General features: G+C 39.0%; 1 protein-coding gene across 1 annotated transcript in view; it reads left to right on the forward strand.

Annotated features, from left to right (window-relative positions):
* THEGL (theg spermatid protein like) overlaps positions 1 to 20597 on the forward strand; it is a 37490-nt gene extending 16893 nt beyond the window's left edge. Inside the window, exons 4-9 of the mRNA XM_043448059.1 lie at positions 351 to 479; positions 1725 to 1862; positions 9690 to 9804; positions 16226 to 16357; positions 18543 to 18718; positions 20265 to 20597. Coding sequence (XP_043303994.1) covers positions 351 to 479; positions 1725 to 1862; positions 9690 to 9804; positions 16226 to 16357; positions 18543 to 18718; positions 20265 to 20379 — 805 coding nt within the window. The 3' untranslated portion in view covers positions 20380 to 20597. The remainder of the gene's footprint in view (positions 1 to 350; positions 480 to 1724; positions 1863 to 9689; positions 9805 to 16225; positions 16358 to 18542; positions 18719 to 20264) is intronic.
* The last annotated feature ends 412 nt before the right edge of the window (positions 20598 to 21009 follow it).

The raw sequence follows: 21009 nt of genomic DNA on the forward strand, positions 1-21009 counted from the left end.
CTGGTACAGTGCTTCACCCAAAGTGGAGTCACAGTGTGGATAAGTGGTGTGCCCATTTTATGATGATCTTACTGTAATTGCAGTGTCCATTACATGATGGCAGAAACAGAACTGTCTCTGATAGATTCATTTTTGGTCATCACCTTTTAAGACAGTAGATAAAACAGCCTTGTTCTTGTTTTAACTTCCATAAGCAGTTTATCAGCTCCTGATGCCTGGAAATTGTAAAATTTTATAATAGAGCTGTTCTTGAAGTGTAGTAAAATCAATAGAGAAGCCACCAAGAGCCATTTCTAAGATGTCAATTATCAGTGAATTTTCTTAGCATTTTTTTTCGTGATTTTTAACAGAAAACTGTTTTGGGGGAATCAAGATCCTATTCGCCCTGTTTCCCAGAGTGCTTTGAAAGCTCAAATGACCCGAAGATTAGAGAGCCTTGCCCAGCCTAAGGAAGTCTCCCACCGATATGTACCTAATAGGTTAGTATTTGTGTGTTTCCAGGTTGTGTGTTTTCAGAAACACAAAATTTGTTAAATATTACAGATTCTATATCCATTTCCAATCTGATGCTACAGTAAAACTTTTCCAGAGCAACATCTAATATTTAGCTACTGCAGACTTGTATTATATCTTACAGTTTCTTGGCTTATCATGATTTTGATTTTTTAATAAAATGAGGGTGTTATGCAAGGATATACACCAGGCTTCCCAGGTGGTGCTAGTGGTAAAGAACCCAGCTGCCAATGCAGGGGACATAAGAGATGAGGGTTCGATCCCTGGGTCGAGAAGATCTCCTGAAGGGCATGGCAACCCACTCCAATATTCTTGCCTGGAGAATCTCTTGGACAGAGGAGGCTGACAGGCTACAGTTCATAAAGTCACAAAGAGTTGGGTGTGACTGAAGCCACAGCACAGATGCATGTACAATATATAACACTATTGTGTTATATACTGTATATATTGTGTTATATACTATATATATTGTGTTATATACTATATACCATATATATTGTGTTATATACTATATACTATATATAGCACAATATATAACTCTTATTTTATTCATGAAACTATGAATTTTGTATAGCACCCATGGGCGTGGTTATAATGAGTTAAGTAGGGCATCTAAAAGTAATAATGTTGTTAAGACTTTTGATGCCCTTTGCAAATTTGTTTTCTTTGGATGTTTGTTGAATGACTGGACTTTCTGCTAGTTGGCACTTTGAGGAAAGATGATAAGGTGTGGGGAGGATGGGTACAGGCATGAGGGAAGTTAAAGTAAAGAAAAAAGTGAAGATAACCATTATTTGAAGTTTGGTTTATATGATAATTGAGGTAGCCATTTCTCTACCTCCTTCAATATACAATTTAGTTAAAAGTCAGCAAACTTTTTCTGGAAGGGGCCAGATGTAAAATTGGCCATAAATTGTCTGCTGCAACTCTGAGAAAGCACCTATAGACATATGTAAACAATTGTGCCTGTGTTCCAACAAAATCTTAGAATCTTTGCATCTGTCTTCATAAGATATTGATCTGTAGTTTTTTTCTAATGTCGTTCTTTTTGTAGTGTCTTTGTTTATGGTAATGCTGTCTTCATAGAATTGGTTGGAAAATGTATAGAATTTATTACTTCTTTGTGGGCTCCTATTACACTATTAGGCTGGTTGGATTTAATAATTCAAATTCATGCCTGTTTCACTCACTTTCTCTTCTACAACTTGCAGGGTTCAATATTGCTATAGCTGCGGTAGAGAGTCTGTAATCTGGGAGATCTCCTCTCCTGCACTGTTTTGCCAACCTTCCAAAAGGATCCAGAAGCTGGCACAGCCCAACAGATACAAGAGAGGGTACCTAATAGACAGGTAGAGTGCCTTGAGAATCTCTGTAAATTCTCATCTGATTTGGTGACTGTCACAATATTGTTGCTCTTATTTGAGTATATGCAATTTCACAAAAAAGAAGTCCACTTGGTTTTCAAAGGATCAGAGTGAAAAATCTAAAGTTTACAGCAAATGTAGGTAATCAGAAGATCATCATCAATAATTACATTTGACTCAAATTGTAGTGAAGCTAAAATTCACACCATACTCACCATTGTCAGCGACTTCAAAAATATTCAAATGAAACATTACAGGTTTTTGCAATTCTCTCTCTTTTTTTTTTAATTTATTTTTTCAGTGGGTTTTGTCATACATTGACATGAATCAGCAATAGATTTACACGTATTCCCCATCCCGATCCCCCCTCCCACCTCCCTCTCCACCCTACAATTCTCTTATGTTCTCTTATGCCCCTGTGACTATAAACGCTCTTCCTTTTGCTTTAAATGCTGGATTTCTACTTGTCTTTAAAAGATCTCTGGGTTGCGAAGATCCCCTGGAGAAGGGAACAGCTACCCACTCTGGTTTTCTGGCCTGGAGAATCCCATAGACAGAGGACCCTGGCAGGCTATGGTCCATGGGGTCACAAAAAGTCAGTCACGACTGAGCGACTTTCACTTTAAAAGACAGCTTAGGTGATATCTTCCACATGAGAACTATGATTGTAATGAGGTCATTGGAAGAAATGTTAGGCTGTGTTAGTGGAATATGCACAAGGTTCACATACAGGAGTGTGAAACTACTGCCGTGAACTACGTTAGTCAGAGCACATTAGGTGTACATGTCCACTCACGGATGTTATACCTTAAGAAGCTGACAGTAAATTTGAGACTATTCAGATGGGAATGCATAAGATGTTGAGTCTTCTGGAAAGTGTTATATGAATAATACTTAGGAGAAATAATATGTTTAACTTAGAGAAGACACCAAGGAAACAGTGATAACTGTTTGTTTAAAAGGTGATAGCTCTGTTTAAAAGGTCAGCATCTGAAAGAGGAAGGGAAAATCAAATTAAAGTTACTTAATGCTGATTCTAGAACTCGAAGTAGAACAAGGGATTTATACAGCAGCCAGTGTCACCTAAGGGTACAGAAATCTTTCTGATAGCTATTCAGTAGGGAAAGTGTTTATCTGGAGAAATCAACTGCTATCTCCACCCAAATCCCTGAAAATGTTCAAGCACAAACAGAAATGATGACTTTAGGTGGATTTTAAAAAAGATTCCTGCATTCAGGGAGTGGTTGAACTGGACCACTTGAGTCTTTTTCCATCATAAAATCCAGCAAAAGTGGCCCAGTTCCTCCACAAAATTTGCTTATTTATCAATTCATTCAATAAAATCTGTTAATTTAGTTAAAATATACATGTAAATTTGATAGAGATTTCAGTCTATAAACTAAAAGAATATTTGTCTGTCACCAATTTTTGAGACATTTTTGATGTTTCATATTAACCTACAATACCTAACTGACATTTATAGGACAGTATATCCAATAACAGCAGAACACACATTCTTCTCAAGTGTACATGAGATATTCTTTAGGATAGATCATATATTAGGTCATAAAACAAATGTCAATAATTTGAGAAGAATTGAATTCATACAAAACCAGTTCTCTGACCACAGTGAAATGAAATTGGGAACCAATAGCAGAAGGGAAATTTTAAATATGTGAAATTTAATACCTTCCTAAACAAAAACAATGGGTCAAAGAATGAATCAGTTTGATATTAATAAAAATGAAAACACAATATACCACAACTTATAGCTAAAATAGTTATTAGCAGGAAATTTTAGTTATAAATGATTACATTAAAAAATAAAAGATTGAATACCATAACTTAATCTTCCATCTTAAGAAATTACGAATGAAAATCAAGCTAATTCAAAAGTAGCAGATGGAAGGAAATAATAAGATCATAGTAGAAACAAATAGGAACTAGGGAGATGGAGAAAAATCAGCAAAATCAAACGCTGGCTCTTTGAAAAGATCAACAGCAATGACAAAAACACTTGGCTAGACTTATCAAGACAAAAAGATTCAAATTACTAAAATCATGAAAGAAAGGAGCTTCCCTGGTGGCTCAGTTGGCAAAGAATCCACCTGCAATGCAGGAGACCCAGGTTCAATCCTTGGGTGGGGAAGATCCCCTGTAGAAGGAAATGGCAACCCACTCCAGTATTCTTGCCTGGAAAATCCCAAGGACAGAGGAGCCTTGTGGGCTATGGTCCATGGGGTTGCAAAGAGTCAGACACAACTTAGCAACTAAACCATCATGAGAGAAAGAAGGGACCTTTCTAAGGAATCATATGCAAAAGAAGAGTTGGTACTACTGACTTATAGAGATAAAAAAGGATTATAAGGGATTATTACTCTGAGCAATTATAAGGTCAACAGATTAGATAACATAAATGAAACAGACAAATTCCTAGGAAGACAAACTACTGAAACTTACTGAATAATAGAAAATCTCAAAAGACTCATAATAAGTAAAGAGATTTAATTAATAATTTTTAAAAACTTCCTATGAACAGCTCAGGAACAGATGCCTTCATTGATAAACTTAGTGATACATGTAGAGAAGAACTAACACCAGTCCTTCAGTTTCCTCCAAAAACTAGGTCATGAGATCCATATTATTCCTGACACCAAAACCAGGAAAGGTCAAAGAGAACAAAATGACAAATGATATCTCTTATGAGTATATATGTAACAGTTCATACCAAATTACTACCTAACCAAGTCCAGATATACATGCAGCAGTCCACACCAGAATACTGGGAAAACAAATCTAACAACATATAAAAACAATTATACACCATGACAAAGTTGGATTTATTCCAGGAATACAAGAATATATTGAGTTCAGCATTCTGAAATCAATGTAGTAAACCAAATAGAACAAAAAACCTTCAAGAGATGGGAATACCAGACCACCTTATCTGCCTCCTAAGAAATCTGTATGCAGGTCAAGAAGCAACAGTTATAACCAAACATGGAACAACTGACTGGCTCCAAATTGGGAAAGGAGTACATCAAGGTTGCATATTGTCACCCTGCTTATTTAACTTATATGCAGAGTACATCATGAGAAACGCTGGGCTGGAAGAAGCACAAGCTGGAATCAAGATTGCTGGAAGAAATATCAATAACTTCAAATATACAGATGATACCACCCTAATGGCAGAAAGTGAAAAGGATCTAAAGAGCCTCTTGATGAAAGTGAAAGAGGAGAGTGAAAAAGCTGGCCTAAAACTCAACATTCAAAAAACTAAGATCATGGCATCTAGTCCCATCACTGCATGGCAAATAGATGGGGGAACAATGGAAACTGACACTTTCTTTTCTTGGGCTCCAAAATCACTGCAGATGGTGACTGCAGCCTTGAAATTTAAAAGATGCTTGCCCTTGGAAGAAAAGCTATGACCAGCCTAGACAGCATATCAAAAAGCAGAGACATTACTTTCCCAACAAAGGTCCATCTAGTCAAAGCTATGATTTTTCCAGTGGTCATGTATGGATGTGAGAACTGGACTATAAAGAAAGCTGAATGCCAGAGAATTAATGTTTTTGAACTGTGATGTTGGAGAAGACCCTTGAGAGTCCCTTGGACTGCAAGGAGATTCAACCAGTCAATCCTAAAGGAAATCAGTCCTGAGTATTCATTGGAAGGACTGATGCTGAAGCTGAAACTCCAATACTTTGGCCACCTGATGGGAAGAACTGACTCATTGGAAAAGATCCTGATGCTGGGAAAGATTAAAGGCAGGAGGAGAAGGGGACGACAGAAGATGAGATGGTTAGATGGCATCACCGACTTGATGGACATGAGTTTCAGCAAGTTCCGGTGATGTACAGGGAGCCTGGCGTGCTGCAGTTCATGGAATCACAGAGTTGGACATGACTGAGCGACTGAACTGAACTGAACTGAGCATGATTACCTGAATAGACTCAAAAGAAGAACTTAAAATTTAACACACATCATACTCAACAAACTAGGTATCAAAGTGAATTTCTTCAACTTGATAAAGGACATCTACAAAAACCCACAGCTAACATCATAATTAATGGTGAAAGACTGAATGCTTTTACCCTGAGATCAGGAGTAAGACAAGAACATCAGCTCTTACCATTTTTATTCAACATCATGTGTGCGTGCTCAGTCACCAAGTTGTGTCTGACTCTTTTGCAGCGCCATGGACTGTAGCCTGCTAGGACTCATCTGGCCCTGGGATTTCCCAGGCAAGAATACTGGAGTGGGTTGTCGTTTCCTACTCCAGGGTATCTTCCCAGTCTAGGGATCGAACCCATGTCTCCTGCATTGGGAGGTGGGTTCTTTACCACTGAGCCACCAGGGAAGCTGCCATTCAACATCATACTACAGATTGAAGTCAGAGCAATGAGGCAAGAAAAAGAAATAAAAGGTATTCATGTTGGAACGGAAGAAGTAAAACTCTCTCTGCTCATACATGACATGATCTTATATATAGAAAATCTCAGGAAATCCATGTAAAAATATTGGTGTAGTCACTAAGTTGTGTTTGATGCACAATCCCATGGACTGTAGCCCACCTCCTCTGTCCATGGGATTTCCCAGGCCAGAATACTGGAGTGGGTTGAATAAATGAATTCAAGGAGGCACAGAATCCGAGATCAATATACAAAAATCATACATGCAATGGAATAATAATAATAATATATGCAGTGGAATATTACTCAGCCTTGAAAAGGAAGGAAATTCTGACACATGGTACAATAGGGATGAACCTTGAGGATATTATGCTAAATGAAATATGCCAATCACATGCACAAATGCTATATGACTCCACTTATACACAGTACCAACTGCAGTCAAATTCATATGCAGAAAGTAGGATGGTGATTGTGAGGGACGAGGTGGTGGGAAGAATGAGGAGCCATTTAGTGGATTTAGAGATCTGCAAGATGAAAATTGTTTTGGAGGTTGGTTTCACAACAATGTGAATGCATTTAACACTACTGTATTACACACTTTAAAATGATTAAGATGGTAAATTTTACATTGTATGTATTTTACTATAATTAAAAATAAAAACAAAATACTTAGTAATAAACTTAACAAAAGAATTATATGTACACAGAAAATGACAAGCATTGTTGAAAGAAACTGAAAATTTAAATACATGGAAAGACATTCTTTGTTCATAGATTGAAAGTCTTGATTTTGTTATGAAGACAAGTCTCACCAAATTGATCTACAGATTCAATTCAACACATATTAAAATTCTAGCTATCTTTTTTGGGTAGAAATTGACAAGGTGATTCTAAAATTCATATATAAATGCAAGAAACCTAGTGTAGCAAATAAACAGTCTAGAAAAAGAAGAGCGAAGTTGGAAGACTTACAGCTTCCAATTTGAAAACTTGCTAAAAATCTGCAATAATCAAAACAGTGTGTTACTGGCATAAAGATATAGATCAATGGAAAGATCAAAAGACATACAGATCAATGGAAAAGAATTGAGAGTCCAGAAATAAGCCTTTATTTTTTTTAACCTTTATGTTTATATCAATTGATTTTTTACAAGGATGCCAGGAAAATTTAATTGAAGAAGAATAGTCATTTAAACAAATGGCGCTATGATAACTGGTTTGTTTTTTTTTTAAAGTCGCTCAGTCGTGTCTGACTCTTAGTGACCCCATGGACTATACAGTCTGGAATTCTCTAGGCCAGAATACTGGAGTGGGTAACCTTTCCCTTCTCCAGGGGATCTTCCCAACCCAGGGATTGAACCCAGGTCTCCTACATTGCAGGTGAATTCTTTACTAGCTAAGCCACAAGGAAAGTCCAAGAATATGGGATTGGGTAGCCTTTCCCTTCTCCTGGGGATCTTCCCAACCCAGGAATTGAACCAGGGTCTCTTTCATTGCAGGAGGATTCTTTACCAACTGAGCTATCAGGGAAGCCCATGATAACTGGGTTTTTCATTCCTTGTATGTTTGGTGTGAAATAGGGGTCCAACTTCATTCTTTTGCAAATGACCCCTACTTCACACCAAGCATAAAAATTAATTCAAAATGAATCACAGACCTAAATATAAGAGCAAAAATGTAAAACTCTTAGAAGAAAACATAGGCATATATCTCTGTAACTAAGCAGTGGCTTCTTAGACATGACACCAGAAACACATGTGACAAAAAATACATAATAAATTGGACTTCATCAAAAGTAAAAACTTTCTTTGCATCAAAGGGCACTCTCAAGGGAATGAGAAGACAACTCATACATTGGGAGAAAATATTTGCAGATCATATAAGGGACTAGTATTCAATATATATATAAATAATTCTTAAAATTGTACAAAAAAGACAACCCAATTTAAAAAATAGGCAAGGGACTTCAATAGACATTTCTCCATAGAAAATATACAATAAACCAAAAAGCACATGAGAAATGTTAAATATCATTAATCATCTTGGAAATGCACATGAAAACCATGAGATTCTACTTCACACCTCTGGAGTGTCAATAATAATTAATATACATAAAATAACTTGTACTGGAGAAGTTGAAACCCTCATACATTGCTGGTGGGAATGTAAAAGGGGTGAAAAATAGTTTTCCAGGTCCTCAAAATGTTAAACATAGAATTATCGTATGATCAGCAAAGCTACTCTTAGGCATGCACCAAAGAGAATTGAAAACATGTTCACACAGAAACTTTTACATGGTTATTCACAGCAGTGTTTTAAAATAGCCAGAAAGTGGAAGCAACTCAAATGTTCATCAGTGGATGCATGAATAAACAAAATATGACAAGTCCATATAATGTGATATTATTCAGCCATAAAAGAAATGACAATTGATACATGATTTTTGAAAAGATGCTGAGTAGAGTAAGCCACACACAATAAGCAACATATTTGTGTGATTTCATTTATTTGAAATGTCCAGAACAGGAAAATCCATAGAGACAGAAAGTAGAGTACTGGTTCTAGGGATGATGAATGGAGTCATGGGGAAGGACTGTTAATAGCTGTGGGATTTCTCTTTAGAGCATTGAAAACATCCTGAATTTAGGTAGTGGTGATGATGGCACAATTTTGTGAATGTTCCAGAAAACACTGAATTGTACATTTCAAAAGGGTAAATTCTATGATATGCCAGCAATATTTCAGCTTTTAAATCTAACAGACTAATCCTAGAGGGTAATCGTATTTATTTGAGAAAAACTTTTTCCATACTATGTTTGTAGGTTTGTTGCTTGACAGATCTCTGTTCTGGAAAAGGCATACATAGGAAAACCACTATGATAATCGACCAGGTTGCTGGAAGTTACGGCCAGTACTCTCAGACTGCTCTGCAGAGAAGTCTACCACAGAAGGTTCTCGATAGCGACTGGAATTTTTATCTCAGGGTTTTAATATGAGGTTTTGGTAGACAGTGAAGTGTTTTTTAAACTGCAAGTCTCAACCCATCAGTGGATCATGAAATCAATTCCAATTATTTTTTTTAATGAAATCAAATGAAATTTTAAAAATCAGAATATATTGCCTAGGGAGAGCATCGTTTCATGATCATTTAGTTTCAGATAGGCAAATTTACATATACTGTATCATAATATAAAATGTACTTGGTACTGTGGATCATAGTGAAACAACTTTGAGAAATACCAATCTAACAGAAGGAGCATGAATGATTTTGGGAAAAGATGCTCCTGAGATAGAAACAATATATATATAATTGATTGGCGGTTAATTATAGCAATGAAAATGGAGTTATGGTTCTTCCAGTGATTATAATATTTCATGTTCCATTTGCCTATAGACCCTTCAGTGATTACTTAATAAGAGATTCTGTTCAATTCTCTGATCCTTCTCCTCGGATATTACGACTCTCAATAGCCAAAGCCACAAATCCAAACTATGTTCCTCCAAAAAGCGTAAGTGGTCTATGTGAAAGAAACAGTTCTATATAGACTTTGTAACCTGATTGTAACTGTGATGTGCTCCCCTCTTATTTCTAGGTGGATATTCTCTTTTCTTCCTGTTTATTTTCCACTCTCATCAAATGAACTTTTCTGTCAGGATTGATGTGAGAAGCAGATTCACAATGAGTATTATGTTAAATTAACCTTAAGAAATTATGGGAGCTGATGAGAAGTCTATGGAAGACTTTCATGGCAGCTGGGACTTGGGTCTGGTCATAGATCTAGGAGAAATGAGAGAGAGTAGGGGCAAATGAGCAGTTCCCTGGAAAATACTTCAGTGGCCATTTCAGGTTCTCCCGTCTAGGAGAGTCTCACCTCTTCAGACAAGGGAGGAAGGCGTAGGATACTCACGGGTACCCAGCTTCACTGGAACGGGCCCTTATGTTTCAATTCCAATTTTCAAGGTCCAATTCCTTCTCAGTCATTGCCCTAACTTTAACATAGGAGACGGTATAAGTTTGGGAATTCAATTTGCACTGAACTACACTATTCACAGAAGTAGATTTCAAGTTTGGTTTTCAGTATTTTCAGTCCTGTGACCATAGGAGATAAGGATTTATTTTGGGTAAGTCACAAAAACTTTTCCAGTCTCTTAACTACACCTTCAAGTGGGAATTTAAAGCCCTGAGCTGATAATTCTTTTCTCCATTTCTCCAGTGCACTTAGGGGCGATAAACCCACCCCAGACACTTGTTTATTTCCTTAAAAAGATTTCCGTCAGCACCTGCTTGGCTCCCCAAATCATGCTTCAGTTCTATCAGTACATGCCACGGACTGCCGGTGTCTTTTTTTCTTCTTTTTTTTTTGACCCCTGGCAATAGGATCATTAATAGCTTTAAAACTAATCTGCTCAGAGAACAAATTCCAGATAGTCTAGGACTAATATAGGCATACTTTGGAGATATTTTGGGTTCAGTTCTAGACCACCCCAATAATGCAAATATTGCAATAAGGTAAGTCACATGAATATTTTTGTTTCCCAGAGCATATAAAAGTTATGTTTACACTACTGTAGTCTATTAAGTATGCTATAGCATTATGTCTAAAAACCAATGTATATACCTTTATTAAAAAATATTTTACTGCTAAAAATTCTTAACCATAATCTTAGCCTTCAGTGAGTCATAATCTTTTTGCAATAGTAAAGTCAAAGATCACTAATCACAGATCGGTGTAATATAACAGTAATGAAAAAGTTTGAAATGTTGTGAGAATTACCCAAATCTGACAGACAGATTCAAAGTGAGTAGATGCTGGTGGGGGAATGGTGCCTATAAACTTGCTTGATGCAGAGTTGCCACAAACCTTTAATTAAAAAAAAAAAAAAGGACAGTATTTGCAAAGTGCAATGAAACCCAGTATGCCCGAACAGAGCACTCATCCTTAAGTTCTGATCTGGTTTTCTGTTGCTTTCTACCAAACCACACCCAAACATAGTGATCTAGAACAACAGTCATTTTGTTACACTCAAGGATTTAAAATAAATTTTTAAAAATATATTTATTTTTGGCTGTGCTGGGTCTTCATTGCTGCTCAGGCTTTTTTTAGTTGCCGAGTTGTGTCCTATGTTGGCAGGCGGATTCTTTACCCCTGACTCACCAGGGAAGCCCACTCTGCTCAAGGATTTTGAGTCAGCAGCTCTGACAGGGAAGCAGTTATGACTTGTCTCTGCTCCATGATGTCTGGAGCCTCAACTGAGAGATTTCTAATGGGTTTGGGTGTCTCAAATGGTAGGGAGCTGAAATCCACTGAAAGCTCCATACCTGCCTTGCTTGGCCTGCTGTTAACAACATACCGTAGACTGGGTGGCTTAAACAACAGACGTTTCTTTCTCACAATTCTGGAAGCTGAGTAATCCAAGATCAAGGTGCCCCTAGATTCTTTTTTTAATGAGGACCCTCTTCTGGGTTGTAACAGCCATCCTCCCGATATGTGTCCCATGACCTATGCTTTGTATGTAAGCAGAGAGAGTTCTGATCTCCCTCCCTTTTCTCATAAGCACACTAGTCTCTTTGTGGAGGTTCCACCCTCATGACCTCATCTGAACCTAATTATCAAAGGCCCACATCCAGTGCCATTGCACTGGGGGTTAGGATTTTAACATATGAACTTGGCTGGAGGTTAGAGGGGTGTTGAGGGGGTGGATATAAACATTCAGTCCATGGTTGTGATTCAGTTGCTAAGTCACATCCAGCTCTTTGTGACCCCACGTACAACAGGCACCTCTGTCCTCCTGGAGTTTGCTCAGATTCACGGCCATTGAGTCAGTGATGTCATCTGACCATCCCATCCTCTGTCGTCCCCTTCTCCTCCCGCCTTCAGTCTTTCCTAGCATCAGGGTCTTTTCCAATGAGTTGGCTCTTTGCATGAGGTGGCCAAAGTGTGTAGAACTTCAGCATCAGTCCTTTCAATGAATATTCAGAGTTGATTTCCTTTAGGGTTGACTGGTTTGATCTCCTTGCAGTCCAAGGGACTCTTGAGTCTTCTCCAGCACCACAATTTGAAAGCATCAGTGCTTCAACATTCAACCTTGTTTGTGGTCCAGCTCTCACAGCCATTCATGACTACTGGAAAAACCATAGCTTCAACTGCATGGACCATTGTTGGCCAAGTGATATCTCTATTTTGTAATATGCTGTCTAGGTTTGTCATAACTTTTCTGCCAAGGAGCAAGCGCCTTTTAATTTCATGGCTGCAGTCACCATCTGCAGTGATTGTGGAGCCCAACTTTTCCTCCATCTATTTGCCATGAAGTGATAGGACCAGATGCCATGATCTTCATTTTTGAAATGTTTGCCTTTAAGCTATTTTTTTCACTCTCCTCTTTCACCTTCATCAAAAAGCTCTTTAGTTCCCCTTCACTTTCTCCCATTAGAGTGGTATCGTCTGCATATCTAAGAGTGTTGATATTTCTCCTAGCAATCTTGATGCCAGCTTGCGATTCATCCAGCCAGGCATTTCACATAATATACCCTGTATAGAAGTTAAATAAGCAGGGTAACAATATACTGGAGAAAGCAATGGCAACCCACTCCAGTACTCTTGCCTGGAAAATCCCATGGATGGAGGAGCCTGGTAGGCTGCAGTCCATAGGGTCGCTAAGAGTAGGACACCACTGAGCGACTTCACTTTCACTTTTCACTTTCACGCATTGGAGAAGGAAATGGCAACCCACTCCAGTGTTCTTGCCTGGAGAATCCCAGGGCAGGGGGAGCTTGGTGGGCTGCCGTCTATGGGGTTGCAGAGTCAGACACAACTGAAGAGACTTAGCAGCAGCAGCAGCATACTCCTTTTCCAGTTTTGAACCAATCAGTTGTTCCATATCCAGTTCTTGACCCACATACAGGTTTCTCAGGAAACAGGTAAGGTGGTCTGGTATTCCTATCTCTTGAAGAATTTTCTTGAAGAATTTTTCAAAATTCTTCTTTCAAGAATTCTTCAAAATTCTTGAAGAATTTTCCACAGTTTAATGTGATCCACACAGTCAAAGGCTTTAGTGTAGTCAATAAAGCAGATGTTTTTCTGGAACTCCCTTGCTTTCTCCATGAAATGATAGCTCACAATTTGATCTCTGATTCAGTCCATTACAACAACTATTTGTAGTGCCCCCAGCTGGAATGCCTTGAAGGTTAAACTCAGCTGGGACTGTCTACAGGGTCACCTTTGTATGGCCTTTCCATGTGGCTTAGACCTCTCTCAGCATGACAGCTGTATTCTGAGAAGGAATATCCTAAATTGTAATGTTCCAAGGGTGAGCCTTCCTGGAGAATCAGGTAGAAGCTCCATGTTTTTCTTATGATTTAGCCTTGGAAGTCACATTATGTCCCTGCAGGCATATTCTGTTGATTGATACAGGTACAAGTCTGGCCAAATTCAAGGGGGCAGGGCTGCAAACCTCACCTCTCCATGAGAGAAGTGGCAAAGAATTTATAGGCACTTAAGAAAAAAACTTCCACACCCAGTGATGCAAGTCTTTTGGTATCCTTGAGCATGATTTTTGTATCCAGAAAAGATTGTGCAAAGGTATGCTCTTCAGTAATTAATAGCCAATTTTTAAAATTTCAAATTAGAAGATCTGTTTCTTAGGCTTTTAAGTTTAGTTTGGTAGTTTTATTATTCTATTTATAATTCTAGAAGTTTTTGACAGTAACTTTTAAGAGTCCTAAGTAATATCTGATACACAAACTTAATTAAATTCATTCAAATAGTTTAAACTATATTTATACATGCTTACTTGCTCCGTCGTATCTGACTCTTTGCAGCCCCATGGACTGCAGCCCACCAGTCTCCTCTGTTCATGGAATTTTCCAGGTAAGAATACTGGAATGGGTTGCCATTTCCTTCTCCAGGGGATCTTCCCGACCCAGGGATCGAACTTGCATCTCTTGTGTCTCCTGCATTGGCAGGCAGATTCTTTTTTTTTTTTGGCAGGCAGATTCTTTACCACTGCACCACCTGGGAAGCCTAAATATATTATATTTGATTTCTTTTAAAGTTACTTTATGTCAACCATCTACATTAATAAAACCTCAAATATTAAATAGTTATTTAAAAATAGAAGACATTAAACTTATAAATACAGTGAACCTGAATGTTTTTTTTTTTCTGAAGTTTTTTAATGTTGTAAGCATTGATACTGGCCCAGGTTCCTGGACTCTTTAATCAACAAATGGATAAGAGGCCAGATGAAAAATTCAGGCAAGGCTTCATCGGGAAAACAAGTAACAGGTGCCCTTGCTTGCTTCCTGAGAGGGGGCTGAGCTGCTCCCTTAAACAGGGTGAGGGTGGGGGCAGATGAAGTTTCCCAGGGGCTCGGTGGTAAAGAATCTGCCTGCCAGTGCAGGAGAGGCAGGTTCGATCCCTGGGCTGGGAAGATCCCCTGAAGGAGGAAACGGCAACCCACTCCAGTATCCTTGCCTGAAGAATCCCATGGACAGAGGAGCCTGGTGGGCTGCAGACCATGGGACTGCAGAGAGCTGGGCTCAGCTGAGTGCCCGAGCACAGAGGTAGGTGACAGGAAGGGTGGCCTAGGTGGTCTGCCAGCTCCCTTGGTGGCGCTGCGTGCAGGGATCATGCATAGCATCCTGCTTTTGCTCCTGGTATCTCAAAGTGGCAGTTGAGTTTTGGCCTTTTTGTGTCTTCTACTTAGTCATAATTTGCCCCAGCTGTGCACATAAGTGGTTCTTTTAGTCCCCTTATAATTTCTTTGTATTCTGTTGCTCCAGGAGGCATTTGTCGAGGTAAAGGCACTGCAATAAAGGGTCCCAGGTCCCAGCCTGTTTCAGAATCACATAAAGTTAAGATTTCAACTGAATGTCATCCTTCTAAATCAGTTACTCCATGATACACTGCAAATTGCAGTTGTAATGTTATCATTCTTACAGGCCAAATTCTCTTAAAACGTGTGCCTACTTTTTATTCTAACATATGCTTATTTTTTGTTTTTTAGTAATTTCAAATTTATTGACAAGCTGCAAAAATTAAAGTCCATTGGCTTTGTCGTTCTCTGTCCTCTGTGTAGTGTGTGTGTGTGTGTATTTAATTTTTTTCCCTGAATCACTTTTCAGTTCACATGTTTTCCTTTTTCGGCCACCCTGCACAGCTTTTGGGATCTCAGTTCCCTGACCAGGGATCATACCTGGGCCACGGCATTTGAAGGTGCCAAATCCTAACTAGATCATCAGAGAACTCCCTCCCTGAATCATTTTTGAAAGTTAGTTACAGACATCGTATACCCCTTTCCTCAGCGCTTTGTTGTGTTTCCTAACAATAGGATATTATCTTTTAGAACTACAGTCCTGTTACCAAGATCAGGAAATTTAACACTGATGTAGTACCATATCTATTCCACAGTCCCTGTTCAAACTTCATCAATTTTTGCACATACTTATTCTGAAGTTAAAGTGTTATTTCTATGAGTTGTATTTTCTTAGCTATTTGACAGTTAATTCTAAATCTTCTAAGAGTTTAAAAATAACACACGCCCACAAAAGAAGTCAAGTTACTATTACAAGTACCTGAGGTTACTTGCCACCAGAGACTTTGGATGGATATGCTGTAAGAAGTCCTTTTACCTCTGTGAATGTCATCCTAAGTCTTTTTTAATAGTAACTCTTAGGACTGTTCAGTTCTTCTCCATCTTTAGTTTAACAGTAAGTTCCAAAATAACTGAGTTTGAATCTATACAACCTAGTTTCAGAAGGATGGAAATTGATGCTTTCGGCTATAATCATGGGTTACTACAATATTCTCATCTCTTCTGTTGAATGTGCTAAGAAGCCTGGTCCAGCAATCAGATGCTACTTTGTAACTATGACCTAGATAGTACTTAGTGTTTGATGTTTATAAGTACTGTTTTCTTTTTCTCCCCTAGATTGAAACCAAGATTTTGTCGTCTACCCTGACTGCTATTGCAGCTCCTAGAATTGTAGACCTTGCCCATCCACGGATCAAGATAGAGGGTCTGTGCTTTGAAAGAGAAAGAAGTGAAAAGCCCATTCGTCCTGTAAGCTGTCACTACCTTGGCATCCTTCAGCTCACTTTCTGCTCATTCCCAGGTGTTACTTTGCCTCCATAGGGCATAGACCAAAGTCATTGGATAAGAAACCTTGAAAGAGTGGTCTGTGGCAGGAAGGAAGACCTAGCTGCAAGATATGGAGAGAGGTTGAGGGTTGTGGGCGAAGAGCATCATGAATTTGGGAGTCATTAAGAGCTGAGTTCAGGTTCCTGCCTCACTACTGCTAGCTCTGTGATGTGATAACCTTCTTGAGCCTTATTCATTTAATAAGGATTTGAATATCTTCTGCGTGCCAGACACCAAGGCTGGTGAACACAAAGGAGGGAGAAAAAAAAATAAGTAAACAGATAAGATGATGTCAAGTTAGTGATAAGTGCTATGAAGAAAATGGGAAAGGAGTGACTATGGCTGTGGGTAGAGAATACGCTTCTTGTGTATGGTAATCAGGGAAAGCCTCTTGAAGGAAGGACTATTTGAGCTGAATGAGAAGGGGTCAGCTAAGTGAATAAGAAGAGAAGAGAATGTTCTCGTAAAGGGAAGAGCACATGCCAAAGTCCTAAAGCTGTGATGGCATTGTGAGCAAGGGGATTGTCAAGATAATAGTTCCCAGTTTCAGGCCTGTTGTGACTTGTGGTAATCGATAAGGCAGGTGTTTAGCACAGAGCCCAACATCTTTGGTGGTTTCCCTCACTCTTCCTCCCGGACACTCCCCTCCATTCACTGTAGTGGCTACTTGACTTCTAATCCCAATCGAGTTTTCAATAAATACCTAATGATCATGTTGCCAAAGGAAGTCAGACCAATTTCATCATTATAGGAATCTGAGGATTAGATGTGGAATTCTATTAGGAAATCCCCTAGGAAATAAAAAAAACCTTGAGAGAATGACTTGAGTTTGCTAAAATGACTTGTGACCTTTGGACAAATCAAAACTTGATTCTCGGTTTCCTTGGTATGTGATTATAGCCGTCTTTAGTTGCTAGAATTGTTTGGGGGTTTAAAAAAAATCTTTTAAAAAAATGATTCCACTTGCCAATGCAGGAGACGAAGGAGATGAGGGTTCGATCCCTGGGTCAGGAAGATCCCCTGGAGAAGGAAATGGCAACCCACTCCAGTGTTCTTGCCTGGAAAGTCCCATGGACAGAGTAGCCTGGTGGGCTGTAGTCCATGGGGTCACAAAGAGTCAGACGTGACTGAGCAACTACTGCAGATAATTATACTCTTGAGAGAGAGAGAATAGTAGCTATATGTCATCTTTCCTATTTTACCAATAAAGCAACATAATAGAAAGGCCTCCTGCAGATGTGGTTTCCAAAGTAGGACCAAAAGGAGTCAATGAGTCAGTCAGTCAACATATCTTTATTCAGCAATAATTATGCTCCAGAATCTAGTCTAGTTTTGGGCAAACAGGTATGTCTCCCAAGCAGCTTATACTCTGGTGGGGAGAAGCAGACAATGAACACACCAACAATAAAATAAATGAGCTAAGGCAGATGTTGGTGAGTTCTGTCAAGAAGATTAAGTATTGTGGAAGAGGGTAATTAGAATGGCCGATATATCTTGGATAGTCAGGGAAGAGCTTCTTGAGAATGTGATGTTTGAGTCTAGAGACTTGAATGATGGAAGAGGAGGCATGACAAGAATGGGGAAAGAAAGTTTCAAGCATAACTAGCAAGTGCAAAGGTCTTGAGATGGAAAGAGCTGGGCCAGAGGGGCCTGTGTGGCTGGGGTCTTAGTGATCAAGGGAGAGATGGAAGGAAGGTGAGGTCATGGACAATAGCAGGCAGATCATGTAGGACCTTCTTGGCCACAGTAAGGAGCCTAAATGTTATTCTTAGCAAAATGGAAAGCTGCTGGAAGGTTTAAACCCTGAGAGTGACATGATTTGACTTGGGCCTTAGAAAGTACATCCCTCATCAAGTTATTATGGTGATTGCATGGGAATGATACAGGCAGATCACTGAAAACACTCTCTGGCTCATGGAATACGCTTGTTAAAATGCACCTTCTCGCCCTCAGTAACTGCTGTGTGAAGGCTGGATAGTACGGGGCAAGAAGGGAAGCAGAGAGGCCAGTTCGGAGAGGAATCAGGAGAGAAATACTGGTGACTCGATAAAGGCTATACCTGGAAAGAGAGATGTGAGATTTTTCTGTCATTTTGTTTCCACTATAGATCTCCCACGCTGCCTTGCTGGCCCACCCTAGCCCTCGAATACTAGCTCTAGCTAAGGCCAAGCCTCTTCATAAAGATTATTTACCTCCCCGCAATGCCCTCTGGCCAGTATCTTATGCTGCTCTCCATTCCAAGATATCTCCCAGAGTTCAAGAACTAGCTAACCCAAATGCAAGGTATGTCAAGTAAAGGCTAAGATGGGACAGGAGAGCCTGGGGATATTGAGGGAAAAGCTGATCTAGTAAGGTCAGTGAAATGAGTTGTAGGAAAACAATAGATTTTTTTAAATCATCTCACTTGTTACATTTATTGTGGCAAATCTATGGTCTTCTTACAATGAATTGTTGATAAGACTTCAATTAAATAGTGGACTAGTATTGAGCTTTAGACCTAGGATACAACTCTGTTATTATGGATATGGGATTATTTATCTATATTATTAGGGGAATAATCTATCTCTATTGTTGGGACTTCCCTGGTGGCTCAGGTGATAAAGAATGTGCCTGCAATGCAGGAGACCTGGGGTTGATCCCTGGGTCAGGAGCATCTCCTGGAGCAGGGAATAGCTACCCACTCCAGTATTCTTGCCTGGAGAATTCCATGGACAGAGGACCCTGTTGGGCTACAGTCCATGGGCAATGAGTGGGACAGGACTGAGTGACTCACACACATCTATACTTATATTGTTGAGGAAAACAAATTATAGGACAGAAACATAATTGTTACAATTTCCTACATTGCAGGCAGATTCTTTATGGGCTGAGCCATGGGGGAAGCCCACTTATATTATCTCAGAGGAGTACATAATCAGCGGGTAACAATGGTTACTTTGGGGGCCTAGGGAGCTAGGATGGGAGGAAGACTTACTTTTCCCTAAATAGACTTTTGTAATTTTTGAACGTTTTTGCATCATGTACATGGATGAACTATTTCAAATAAATCAGAAAATATATTAAACAAAGAAAAACTTGCCTCTAATTCCTGTTCATTTTTCAGAAGACCTCTCAACTTGCCTGAACCTCAATTCATTTTGTTACCTTCAAGGGATAATACTTGATCCCCTTTTTCTAGCACCATCAAGAAAACATAACTGAAAAAGTTGCAGTAGTCTTGAGCTCAGGGAATAGGAAATATATTCAATGTTATATAATAAAATATTCTAAAATTTTGCAATAGGTTTTTTCTTTTTTTAAAAAAAAAAAAAAAGTTAAACATCAAATGAAATGGCACTTATTCTCCGTACACTGACAAAGGAAAGGGAAGAGTAAGACCAGGTACTCAAGATTCTGTCCTGGTAGCAAAATTCTTATTTGGTGGTTAAGGATGGAAACTTCAAAAAAACATGATTTCTTCAAGTTCACTAGTGAACTGTCTGGCTTTGTTTTAACATTGCCAAATTATTGAGGAATTTCCAGAATTCACTTTCTATGGAAAGAGGAAAGGCCTTGGAATCTGACACAAATCTAGGTTTGACCACAGGTCATTCTTACGACTTGCCTGAGCTTTCATCTCCTTACCTGTATAGTGGAGGTCAATGATACCTGTTTTATGAGATGCTTATGAAAATCAAAACGGGATAAGAATCGCTTCTCGGCCTTTTGGCTAAGATCAAGTGTAAAACGGGATAATATCACGGTGCCTAACATATAGTGGATGCCTGAGGAGTGTTAGTTCTCTTTCCCTTTCATCCTATTTCAAGTCGAATCTTTTTTTCCATTTCAGGACTCCTATGCATATTGTATATTATGATCCAGAAGTCTTTAAAGTCAAGCCAGCTGCTTTGAAAACACAGTGTTCTCCGAGGATCCAGGAGTTGGCAGAACCTATTATACGTTAAAACCAGAAAGCCGCAGTTCCCTAGTCTGGTGCTGTTGGTTTGTAGCCCCCGCCCCTCAATACACACAGGACCTCCAGGGAACACGCTGCGTGATCTGCAATCATGTCTTTAGCAGGTCTGGGGACTCCAGCATGCTTTAAAGAGAAAATGATAGCCCGCCTTACTATCCTTACTTCTTTCCTCATGCACGTCTTATCGGTCTCATTGCTCTGACTGACCTGAAGAAACAAAGCCTCCTTACATTTGCTGGTTTTGCTCTTCTTTTCCTGGTGAGATCTATGTTCTCCAGTAGCTGATCTCATCTCACTGTCTTCTCAAATAAATCCTGAAGACTGAAATCATTCTTCGTGTTATTTTTCCATTGCCCCCTCATTACCAAGAAGTAACACTGAAAAACGGTGAAGCCTTTGTGGATAAGTCAAAATGCTTTCTATAATCTGTAGATGAAATTTAGGAAACAGGTTACTATATTTTTTTGAATGAGTAAGTGAACATTTATTCAATATTTTTGTGGCAAGTGCTGCACTAGATACATATAAAAGAAAATTCAGTAACCTTATGAGATAATTATTATCATTTTCAGTTTACAAGCGAGAACACTGAGATCCAGCCTAGATTATATTGCCATAG

The sequence above is a fragment of the Cervus canadensis genome, chromosome 26 (genome assembly GCF_019320065.1).
Source record: "Cervus canadensis isolate Bull #8, Minnesota chromosome 26, ASM1932006v1, whole genome shotgun sequence".
Taxonomy (NCBI): domain Eukaryota; kingdom Metazoa; phylum Chordata; class Mammalia; order Artiodactyla; family Cervidae; genus Cervus; species Cervus canadensis.